This window comes from Takifugu rubripes, chromosome 16 (genome assembly GCF_901000725.2).
Source record: "Takifugu rubripes chromosome 16, fTakRub1.2, whole genome shotgun sequence".
In the NCBI taxonomy this organism is placed as follows: Eukaryota; Metazoa; Chordata; class Actinopteri; order Tetraodontiformes; family Tetraodontidae; genus Takifugu; species Takifugu rubripes.
In genome coordinates this window covers 4,693,564-4,705,813 of record NC_042300.1, presented here as the reverse complement: position 1 = coordinate 4,705,813, position 12,250 = coordinate 4,693,564, and the positions used below count along the sequence as shown (strand labels likewise).

At 48.1% G+C, this 12,250-nt stretch overlaps 1 protein-coding gene across 1 annotated transcript; it reads right to left on the bottom strand.

Moving 5' to 3' along the window:
- Positions 1–9,407: 9,407 nt before the first annotated feature.
- On the bottom strand, positions 9,408–11,268 carry LOC101073536 (protein FAM177A1). Its single transcript, XM_011611854.2, has 5 exons — positions 11,121–11,268; positions 10,743–10,952; positions 10,607–10,673; positions 10,419–10,516; positions 9,408–10,335 (listed from the first exon to the last, which is right to left on the bottom strand). The coding sequence occupies exons 1-5, from the start codon at positions 11,184–11,186 to the stop codon at positions 10,147–10,149; spliced, it is 630 nt and encodes a 209-aa protein (XP_011610156.2). The 5' UTR covers positions 11,187–11,268; the 3' UTR covers positions 9,408–10,146.
- Between the last annotated feature and the right edge of the window lie 982 nt (positions 11,269–12,250).

The following is a 12,250-nucleotide window of genomic DNA, read 5'->3' as shown; positions in this document are numbered from 1 at the left end:
GGCGCGGGGTGAAGCCTCTTCCATGACAACGTGAGGACCACAGGTGTGCATTCAATCTAAACGATTTCAACCCATCGGCTGTGATGACAGGGAGAGTTTGTGTCACCGCTTTTGTAGATTGTTGGAAAAAGAATAGCCGACATAAAACGAAGCTGCTTAAAGATGCTCAACTGATGATACTTCAGTGTCTATAAGTGATGCACGTACATGTACAGAGTGACAACTGTCACATTATACCTTGAAAATGAGCCTGGTCTGTTTGAAATTTTGTGTATTTATGTTTAAACAGTTCATCTTTCATCCCAACTAATTGCATTATGAAGGAGACAACTAAAAGTCTGAACTATGTTAACACAGAAAGGTTCACAGAAAGGCAAATTTGAGAGTTAGTTGCAGAATAAAGTTAGAATTCTGCAGCCAAATTCATATTAAACGGATTTTATTAATGTGACAGTTCTTATCTGCGTTCTATTCTCACATGTAATGCAGTAAAACATGTTTTAAAAGAAACTTGGAATTAGCACAAGGTGGCACGTGCATGAATTCCACTTTGTCCCGGTTAGCGTGTGCATGTGACAGACGCAACAAAGCAATGTAACTGTGCAGAGTAAATATTCCACAGGCTGTTTGAACAAAATGTCTCACAAGAACACATGAAGGGAGACGTGCCAGCATTAATTAACCAAGGATTTTCCTTTATGTCAGGGAAAAAACAAATTTAAACATTAAACGAGCTGATATGTTACACAATCTCACATTTGTGCAACATAAGATCTGAATTTGTGACACATTCTGTATCCCTGCTGTGGAACAAACAGCTTCAACAAGTAACCTGACTTCTCTTATGATACCACACTCAAGCTCACATAACAAGCCGTGAACACACGGGGAGATCAGTTTAATTCCCGTTTCCATTTTCCTGAAAAAGAGGACGCGTACTTCCTATTTATAAGTGACTTATAGGTTTATGTAGAGAGTTGTGCAACTTTCTGCTGCACCCTCACTGTTAATTCTGCACCAGTTTGTGTTTTCGGCAGCACTTTTACAGCCTCAGTTCACTTCTTGTGTCCGTATTTGTTTCTCTATTCAGCCCATTTTTGAAATATGACCCAACCATGCGAAGGTGAATCGAGTTTGTCATCAAATATTCAAACGCAAAACCCAGTATTGCGCAATGCCTCTTCTTTCTTCACTCCTGCTGGACACAAATCCCCCCACGTGCGTTCCAAAACAACAAGATATGCACATTTCTAAATCTTTATTTTTACATAAAAGCTTGTGCTTTGAGTTTCAGAGCAGCAAAATACTTCCGTTCTGCTGCCTGAACGCCCCCTCCCCCAACAGCGCATCTTAACCCCTTCTGTTCCGACCGGCCTCAGGCTCCTCCCCTTTCTTATTCCCCACCCCCGCTCTCGCTCTTCCTCCCCACGGCCTCTCCTCTTCCTCTCATTCTTACTGTACCGCTGTGGCGTTTTGAAGGTCGACTGACGTTCGCGTGTGAAACCAGAAAGACCCCCACCCTCAAATCTGTCAGAAGAGGCGTAGGACGGGCCTCTGGAGTTCAGGGGGATCTCCACCTTTCATGAAAACACTCTTTTTGAGCCACAACCTGCCTCATGTTTCCTCATAGAGGGTTTGGAGATTAGGCAATAAGGGGAATGTTCGTACGAAACAGCCTTTCTCTGGAAACCAAAGCAAAGTATTTCGCAGCCGTTTCTGAGAGGAACCTTCGTGATGGTTCTTCTGAGTAACGCCGTTGCTTCCTTAGCAGATATCTTCTCCGGAATGTGCCGGTTGTTCTGCGAAGGGCTGGTGATTGACCTCGGGGGCAGGTGGAAAAGGCAGTGGGGTCGGTTAGTAATTGGAAAAAGAAAAAACCTCAGGCTGGTTTTCCTCAGCAGCTCTTCAGTCACAGAGCCAGAAGAACAGTTCCACAGCCTTGTTCATTTACGCAGCGATAAAGTCAAGAATTCCCAGGAGGAGGAACGTGTGATGAAAACCTGCCAGTTTTACCAGTCTCACCTCACCTAAAGAGCCTTAAAAACGTGCATCACAACGCCAGGGAGTCACAGCGGGCTCGTAAAGCGGAGGTGAATCGGAGGTAAAACAGCCAATTTGGTTTCTTCTGAACAAAGATGGCACCTTTTAGTCTGCGTGAGAGAAACAAAGTGTTGCCCAACTGTTGCCCAAAGGATGGAGACACACTCCTGCCCATTGATTCATCACGTCTGTGTGATAGCAACAAGACAGAGCTGCTTCCATCTTCTCTGCAGAACAGCGGCTCTGGCTGAGGAAGACTCTGAACTGGGGCAGAGGTCACGGACCTCCTCCTGCTCTCGTTGGTGGCAAATGTGTGGTGTTTATATTTGGGTGCCTGGACCCTTGAATAGCTGTCAGTGGAAACAGCAGCGTCACAGCAGGGGGGATATCCACGGTTTCAACCCACAAATTTCACTGTAAATGTCAAATGATATATAATTGTCACACAACAGCCCCCCCAGATGTATGGAAATGGCCTTTAGCATATCACATGATTAAAATAACTAATAATAAATGTGCTGAGACACCTGAGCAGGGGCTTAGCTTGAGCCGCGCGAGCTCATTGTCGAGTTTCAAAATGCAAAAGTGTTTCGTAAATTATCTGTTATGCAAAAAGCGCCGACCGTCTCCGTGTTATATAAACACCGACTGATGTCATGACTCTGAACAGGGGCGAAAACAGCCTGAAATGTGCAATTTATGAAGTCACGCGCTTGAGGAAGAGAGCGTGTCTGGTTCTACTGTACCACAGAGCGGCAGGAAACCCAAAACCGCTTCTTCTTTTTCCAGGTTTCTCTTTACGGAGGCAGAAAACAAACACAGTCAGACAGGCCTCAGCTATCAGGTCGAGGCCGGCGAGCTTTGTCAGAGGTGCCTTGATCACCGCCGCCACCTCGGAGGGCGTTTGTGCCTCATGTCTCATTAAGTCCACCACCCGGAACCCGGAGGAGCCGACGGCGAGCGCAGCCTCGCTCCTTATTGTGTCAGGGCTTTGAGTCATCTTCAGCAAAGTTGCAACTTTTCTACTTTTGTTCCACAGGCAGTAGCATTCGTTAGCTAGCATGCTAACAAATTATCAAGTCTTTTTTCCCCCTGTAAATTGGAGGATAGTTACAGATTGCCTGGTCCTGTGGCGATAAAGCAGATTTCCAAGTAAATCTCATTTTGGTGGATGTTTGCAGGCGCAATCGGGTCCGCGCTGGAAGACATCGTAGGCCGGTAGCTGCCCGTGGGTGCAGGATAATAACAGAGTCACTAGAAGCTTTGATGGTTGGCGAAGAGAGGAAGCAGCCAGCTGCATCTCTGCAGCAGCCAAACCAACAGCGCTTTTAGAAAAATATACATAACGGCCCAACTGGAAACCAAAAACGTGAATAGCCAATAAATAGCAGACAGTCGCGGACTTTCAGAGACACTTTTACGCCACATTTCAAAGTGATCCAAGTGACCAAAACGGCGTGAGTCACCCTCGGCACACTACTGTACGCCTGTAGAAATCCCCCCCTTTCATAATCACCCACATTAGTGTAGTGTCCACATAGGAAAAGATGCGCTCATCAATCTTATTTGGGTATGTGAGGTAGTGCGGAGGATTGGAAATGCATTTGGCAGCAGAGTCAATATGGGGAATGCTGGGGGAATTTGGAATGAAAAAAGCTTGGCCCAAAAAGTCAGCTGATGACTGATGGTTAGTCATGACGCTTTAGCGCTTTAGCATGTTGGTTAAACAGCGACTCCGCAATGACTTCAGTCTTTGATGGAGTTAAGAATTCCGATTGCTTACAAATGACTTCAATCCTCTGGTGTTTCCGTCCTTGCAAGCTACCTCCAGATTCCCAGTAGACCACATTTATGGAATCCAGTAGCCCGTGACTGACAGGTGACACCATCTGAGGATTTACCGACTAGCTTGAGGGAAGTCTGGATTTTCAAAACTGCCCTTTAACTTGAGCTGCGACTTTCAATTCGGCAGCAAAATGTTAAAAAATTCAGGAATGTGCTCGCAGACTCCTCGAGTGGAACTTTTTCTGCTGGGAATTTCCCACCAGTGTGTGTTTACGCACGCACGGCAGCGAGGGCCAACGCTGTAGCTGAAGCGCCTGATTCCTCTGGACGAGGCTCAGCTAATGCGACGGACGCTGTCTTCCCTGGACGGACGTCTTGTTTGGAATCGTACCTGCAGAGTTCTTCGCCGTGCGTCCTGATTCCATCTCCAGCTGCTTTTATGAGCCTCACTGAGAGGTTCTTCTCATGTATTTACACAATTCGATGCAGATGCATGAAATCAAACCCTTTACTTGTCCAACTTGTCCACCTCTGGACATGATTGACGGCCACTTGGTCTTTTTTTTTACACGGGGAACCAGATCCATGTGTTGAAAACACCGTGCAGAGGTGGGCTGCTGCTGCTGCTGCTGCTGCTGCTGACCTCCAGTAGCTCTTTCCCTTCTGAAATCCCCCAAACTTTCCCGCTGCCAAATCCCTCATAATGGCCTTTTCAGGCCTCCTGTGATCCGCTGGATCCGCTGCAGCCGCGCACAGCAGCTCGCAGCAGCCGTGCGGTCGCAGCTAATGACTTTTCCAGGGGCAGAGCGGAACGGCAGCGCGGCAGAGACCAGACGCGGTGGGCCCCGGGACAGAGGAGGCTGCGCTCGGGCCCAGATGTGCGCCGCGGCAGTGGGCCGAGGCGCACATCTGCAACCGCTCGGAGGCCCTGGGGGAATTCCTCCCTCGCCGCCTGCCTCCGCGTACTCCAACCTGCCGAGTCGGCAGCCTGGAGACGATGAGCTGTCTACCTCTGTTCTTCCTCCCCACGTCTCCTGAACTCTTGACCTCCCACAGACAATCCGGTAGCTGGGGGAATGGAGGGGACGGCTTCTGTTGGCCCAGGCAGGCTGCAGGTTTCAGGCCTGATGGTCCTCTCTGATGGCTTTCATCACACCAGCACGGCGGATGTTTGTTGCACACGCCTCAGAATTATAAATGGCTCTTTAAGTTTGCTGGTAAGAGCGTTAAATGCCACAAAGGGCTTTAAATATCTATTGTTTCCCACTGCGTGGGTCAGCTGCAGCCAAACAAAAAGGGGGGATTTCCTATCTTCCAGGAAGCCGGAGATTTCCTCCTGTTAGTATTTCGATATTTGGGATTAAACGTCCTGGTTGGAGCTGAAAACTAATGTAGGAAATGTGTTGATAGAACAAACTCCGGAAAATCATCGATTTTATAAATTCAATGCTGCGGAATTATGAATAAAATGACATTTTGGGTCTGTTTAAAGATTCAGAAATGTGAGATTGTGGTCTTTTGTCAGGATTTCATGACTTTTGATATTTATGTCAATGTTCTGAATCAGAAATCGCAATTCCAACTTGAGTCTTTGAGTTTCTTCATCGGATTCGGAATCATTTCACCTCTGAATTCTCACTTCAAAGGCAGAATCACGCTCCCTAACTGTGTCTAAATGATTCGTTTTTGCTTCTTCAGCACTGCGATTGTTCAAATTTGCCCCGCACTGAACCTTTTGGCCTCGGTCTTCCGTATCTCTGCATCCATATTTGAGATCCGCGCCACAGAACGCCACGAGCGGGGCCGCCTGTCCCTGACGCAGACCTCGGCGGACATATTTACTGCTTCCTCGTCCTCCTCGCAGGCCTGAGCGGCGGTGGGCCGGGTGACTGCTCCGCACAGAAGGAAAGTACCTAAAGTTTACATCTGGACCTCAGTGTCCTTGGCCTCGCCGCTCCACCCATGCAGGCGCGGCGCTGCGTGGAGGATGTCCCTCCAACCTTTTTGTTCTGACCAGCGCTTACGTAAAGCCTTCGGAGGGAGGGAGCAGGCCTCCACCTATCAAAACAAAAACACCCGTCCACCAGCGGAGCATTTGCTGGGCCCAAAGGCCAAAATGAGCCACTCACAGCTACTTTGACTAAGTGAAACTGACATTTGATGAAGTGAAAGGTGGAGATATTCAGTTTGTACCACAGTAGTTGCCAAGGAAACTGGCCACAGGTTCGGGGAAATGCCTAAAAAATACATGTTAGATGATGGGATGTTGAGCAGATATGAGCTGATTGATTAGTGATGAGACATTTGTGTTTCTGAGCTGGTTCAACGCAGAAAAGCCTCAGAATCGGGAACATTTACTCAGTTCTTTTGCTTTTATTTGCTCCGTTTTCGTTAGACGTTGGATTTTGTAAATCATAACCAAGTGGATTGTGCACAGGGACGAGCACGTTTAACAGCCTCTGCAGATCTACATTTCATCATCTCATCTCTAAAATCCGAGTCAGGGTCACAGAGTGCAGGGAACAATAAAGTTCTCCAACTCCTTCAGTGAGCTGGGCAAACATTTACGCAGGATATTCGATTCCTCCCATCAAGACTGACTGATGGAGCCTTCCGTCTCTCCAAGAATCTTTATGGAGACTCCGACTCACAGTTTTATGTTTTGGAAGAAGATAAATGTCCCCAGAAAACCCATTTAAATCATTTGAAAGGCACGCCAGCGATCCTCGGGTCAACGTCGGCTCAGAAGGTCCTGAAAGCTCATTTCCATCGTAATGAAGGACCTCTTGTGTCGGCGCCACCGTGAGCAAACAAGATAACAACAGGAACAGGAACAGGAACAGGTGGATGGACGCTTTCAACACCTCAAACTGTGTTTGGACGCATCGAGTCTTTCTCTGAATCTCAACGTTTGATCCTTTGTCTACCGAACAGCATCATCTGCAGCGTAAATGCTCTCCAGATGCAAGCGTTCTCCTGGTACCAGGACTAAATGAGGAACCTTTAAGGTCCCCGAGGCCCTTTTCATCTGAAAGAAAACAGTTTTGGATTTTATTTTAGCTGCTCCTCTTTGTCCACGTCTTTTATTTCATTAGCTCAGACTCTTTTCTGCCTTTGCAGCAGCCACCTGTACCAGCAAACCCAGATAGCTGACTCCTAACGCTGGGGACTTTCCACCACCCAACGTGCACGCGCATGTGAGCCCGTGCACGTGTGTGACAGGCGTGTAAGGTCATGGTGTGCAGGCAGCAGACTTCAGCAGCAGGACGTCTTCCATGCTTCTGGTCTCGTGACGGACAGCTCGGGCTGGATCCACGTGCACGACTTCGCGTTTCTCCTTCGCCAACCGGGCCTTTGCACGCCGCTGGCACCGCGGCCTCGCTTCAACAGCCCAAACAGGGTCGTTTCAGAATAGAAGCGGGTGTTTTTGAAGCCCACGGAGGAAGCAGAAGCTCTGGGGGTGAGACCAGAGACCGAGCGGCCCTGGAAATCCCCTTCCCTCGTCTTCCACGCGCAGAGCCCCACCGAGGCCCACATCAAAAAGCTCTGCTGCTGTTCTCATCATCCTCACTCCTGTCGTGCTCTGTCTGGCTCGCCCACCGTCGGTCCGTCTCTTCGTCCGTGCCCGTTTTCCCTTTTTTAAACTCATTACTGAAAAGCCTCTGAGCCACGTGGAGGATCGTGGACGTCCAGCACGGCAGCGACCTGTCGCGATGTTCACGTGGCCGCGTGGACGCCGACAAAGAGGAGCGATTTCATGTTTTGTTACATATCAAATTTTACAACTTGTTTTTTAAAATGTGGCCGTCTGCCGAGGCCATGATGGGAGCCACATGTGAGTAATTTAGTTTAGGGCTTCCCCTCACAATTTTCCCTAAACTTCAAACTTTTCCCTCTGGAAAACAAATAAATAAATATATAGATGAAAACGGCTTCAAAGTCAGGATTCTGACCCCCCCCCCCAAAAAAAGCCCAATAAATGCAGTGAAAGATGATATTTGTAAAAAAAAAATTACTTCCAGTTTAACAAATAGTGAAAGAAATTGAGATAAATTGAAAATAAATGAGTTTGAATGCAGATCAAGTGGGATTGAAGGTTCTTTAAAAAATGTTACACTCAAAAGCTCATCTGCATCGTCTGTGTGTGTCTGTGTGTGTGTGTGGGGGGGTACTCTGGGATGTGGCTAGCACCATTGAGTAATTTTAAAATACCTAATTCCTCCTCCCACAAGACTACAAACATCCCCTTTCACCGCCACAAATATAACAGACACAAAAAAGTCAGGTGTGTTTGGGGCCACAGTAAAAAGGAGGTTGACAGATAAGTGAGCGTGCGTGCGTGCGTCACCCAGTCACAAGGAATGGCTGTGTGAAGGCCAGGCCTGGATTTTCCCTCTTCAGAGCTCCTGATGACTGCGGCATGGTTCACGGCTCCCTGAAGGAAGCTGATCAAGTCGGTTTCCTCTCAGCTGCGCCACACACGTGATCACACGCACACGCACACACACACACACACACCCGCGCGCGCACACACACACACTGCAGCTGACAGACAGATATTAGGCAATTTCAACTTACTAAAAGCTTCTCAGCTCCTGTGAAGTATTACTGAAAAGACTGTAAATAATATTTTTTTTCAATTAATCTTACCTAATTCAAGTATCTAAAACACTTTTTTTTTTTAAAATCAAAGGATCAGTTTGTTATTTCATGAATACACACTTTAAACTGGAATGGGACGTTTTCCCATCGATGATCCCGACCGCTGGCTGCCGTTAAAGCTGCTGTCGCCCTCTAGAGGCTCATTCTGGAACAGCGCTGTCAAATGATGACTTACGGAGAATTTCAAAGCTCAGAAAGAGCTGATTGGTATTTTAATACACGTTTAATTAGTATCACTATTGGTAGTAACTAGTATTTTAAAGGTATGATGTGGTCCCGTGACGGTGCATAAAAGGAGAAGAGAAGCAGAGTCAATGTGGCCACTCAGGTGATTTCCAGCTGACTTCATGATGTAAAAACCAACAGCCAGGAGGTCAAACCATCACTTTAAACAGCTTCAATCTCACGGCTGAACTGACTGTTTCACAAGAATGCACGGTGGGATGGTCCAGCACACGCAGCTGCCGTGTGAGGCCACATTGTTTCTCGGCCTGCGGTGAGATCACGGCGCCCGAGACGGGCCGTCCCACCCCTCCGTCAGCAGCAGCCAGCAAGTGGAGCGAGCCAAGCAGAAACAGACTGCGCTTTAAAAAAAAGGTGCATTTTTGGAACGCTTTTAAACTCTAATATTAACCATCAATGTCAGCACCGGCGCTCCCCCAGGCTGTCTCCTCGGTCCCTTCCTGTTGAGCAACCACTGCTAAACCGTCCTGCTTTTGTTTTCCTGAAGGGTGGCGAGGGGCAGGACTGGACGTCCTTCACCACAGAAACCCACTCAGACCACAGAAGGGACGCACTGTGCAGCAACACAGGAGCGCTTTATCGCCGCAGAACAATCGCTGAGGTTGTCGAACCCTGCTCAGCGCTTGTCCCCAGGGCCTAAAATATCATTCTGAGAAAGGAGGACAAAGGGACGCATGTAAAAGTCGGTCAATTACGAATTTAATAACGGTTATAACAGTCACTTATTACAAAAAAGTGCTCAAATTATTTAGTGAGGTCACTCAAATAAATACATAAATATAAAAGTCTGCTAAAAATATTAGCGAGCTCATCTTCATACAGACTTGGAGTACCAGTCCTCAGACATGAGCAATAAAGGTCGTTGGAACCATTTTTTCCCCACCTCCACTGGTAACGGAACCTTAAATTTACACCCAGAAGCGACGTAAAAAAGAACGCTCAGAAGTCCAGAGAAATTAAGTGCAACATTAGTCACAGACTCAGACGGACGTCAACAGCCGCTCTGGTGCAGCCGCGTGTCAGGAAAACACCAGTTTGACCAGCGAACGCACCACACACAGTAAAATAAAGAGGCGGACGCCACACGCGTGCGTCCCAGTCGTCCAGGAGCTGCAGTTTGGCTGTAACCGGTGGTTCAGGCACAGTGCTCGGTCTGCCACAGGCACGTCCGGCGCCTCCCTTCAGCGACAGATAGCACACGGCTAAGGGTTAGCGATATATTAGCACATAAACTGATTACATCTCGTTATCCGGCCTCCGTGTTATTGATTTTCAAACGGACGAACGCTCCTGCCGATCGACCACGATGCCGCCCGTCAGGCTGTGTGGTGCACAAAAGCAAAGGGTGCTCAACAAGACACTTCTCCTCCTCCGGCAAACGAAACCTGACACTAAAGCGTCCCTTCCTCTGGCGGGTTAGGTCGCCGTGACGATGGCGGGGACGGTGATGGTGCTGCGAGGAGCCCGGCCTTCGCTCTCGATCTGGTAGGCGGCGTCCACAGGGTCGCCCGCGGTGATGGCCTCGTCTTCTTCGTCTTCCCGGGACTGGTGGAAGGTTCGCTCGGCTTCCTCCGACAGGCGGTTTTCCTCGTTCTCTTCCTCCCTCTGAGGCACAGACATCACAGGAGATGGGCTCAGACGTGGACATTAACACACGGTGACATGCTCTCCTGAACCCAGGAACGCACCTCCTTCTTCATCCTGTAGTATTCGTCGATGGCGTACTGGTATTTGGCCGACGTGATCCCGAAGAAGGAGGCCATCCTCTCCCCGAGGTAGTCACAGGCTGGGGAAGAAGAAGAACCGACGGTCAATCTCCACGTTCTCTCTAGAACATCGGTCAAAGACATGGCTGAAGGTAACTGCTGAAGACAACCTGAGATGGTGGACGTGGCAGCTCTCCACATGTGGAACCAGAAGTACGGACCCCAGGTCAGCTTGGACTGCAACGACAAAACCTTCATTTACTGTGGCCACGTTGGCACGGCCATTGTGTCCTGACTCGTCCTCACCGCATCGACAGAGGGGGGCAGCAGGTCTTTCTTCTCCGGCTCCTGGTCCTCCTCTTCGTCGGTGCTGTACTCCTCCATGGTCTCCCCGCTGGAGAAGTGGATGATCCTCCGCGGAACCTTCTCCCTCTGCGGCTGCTGCGGCTCGTCATTCCCGTCCAGGTCCCCCAGCTCCACACTCTCGAAGTCTTTCCCCGGCTTAGAGCCTCCGGTCTGGGGAGACATCGGCAGCAAAACACGGACGTTTGTTTTAACCGCGCGCCAAACAAACAGACGGACAGATTTCTATTGCAGCACCATGACAACCGCAGCGGCAAGTGACAACAACTGAACGCGTCCAGTTTAAACCAGAACAGCATCAAGAAGAGGCTGTTTACCGACCTGCTCCGCCGTCGCTTGTCCCAAAGACACATTGACATTAGTGAGATACAGCGAAATCTCAGCCATTGTCGCCGTCTTCTTGCGTCTACTGATACTCCGCCACGCCTCTTCTTGACGTAGCCAGACCCGGAAGTAGCGTAACTTACGCATATTACGTAAAAAACGGCGAATGCGGAAGTGGACCAACAAGGAAATTAAGAAATTCTCTGATTAAATGCAACAAATGTTACACATGCACTTGAAGCAAAGTGTTTTAAGGTGTATTATATCTTGTTGTGAGTAATTTAAAGTTTAAAAGTGATTTATTATAGGTGAAATCATTGACCGCGTATGGATAAAAAAAATGCATTACTGAAAACAATTTTCAAGCTTGAATATTAAAATGATAATTAAATGAAATAATTAGATAGTACGCAAGGCTACAAGGTTTAATTTTGTATTCAAAGCATTTGCTATTAAAAAGAATGTTTGCGGCTCTTCTCCTTCCCGTCTTTAGGTGTCAGTAGAGCTCCATGTGAGGGAGCTCCTCTGAGGCGGCGAATTCTTTGGGTGTGAATTCTGAGATCTACAAATCCACCAACACAAGCTCCCAGATCTGCTCCCAGATCTGCTCTGCAATCACTCTGTAGTTACTGACTCTCAGCCTTCAGAGCAGCACATTTCCCCGAAGCCAGCAAACACTCAAACTGCAGCGTACCCTCCCCTGGTAAAAATGTGTTTTAAAAGACTTTTAGCCTGGAGTGCATAATGAGAACAGCTACATCCTAAACAAAACCTGAGCCCTTTTAAGATTCCCGGCCTCACCTCTCCTCCTCCATACAAGGCGTTTGTTGTTTAGATTCATGGTTCTCTCTTTTCTCATTAACAGCTGACAGCGGCATTTAAGCAGCCTATTTGTAATCAGTCACACCAGTGCTGGGGTCAGCTGTTTATTGGACCAAACATTATTAATCTTGAGCTGTCAAAAATGTATGGATTTCCTAAAAGGGTAAAGTTACTAACATGAGGGATGATTCTGGGGCGCCTTATGGAAAAGGTTGTTGCAATAACCACACGCACACAAAATAATAATAAAAACAAGGACGTACAAGTGCAGACACACTAAAGTCTGGGAGAGTCTTGGATAGATG

Excerpts from the sequence above, each read along its gene's own strand:
- LOC101073536 (XM_011611854.2), bottom strand. The coding sequence starts at position 11,186 with ATGGCTGAGATTTCGCTGTATCTCACTAATGTCAATGTGTCTTTGGGA. Across the intron at positions 10,517-10,606 it reads TGCCACGTCCACCATCTCAG|CCTGTGACTACCTCGGGGAG; the intron begins GTTGTCTTCAGC and ends CTTCTTCCCCAG. Across the intron at positions 10,336-10,418 it reads ACTACAGGATGAAGAAGGAG|AGGGAGGAAGAGAACGAGGA; the intron begins GTGCGTTCCTGG and ends TCTGTGCCTCAG.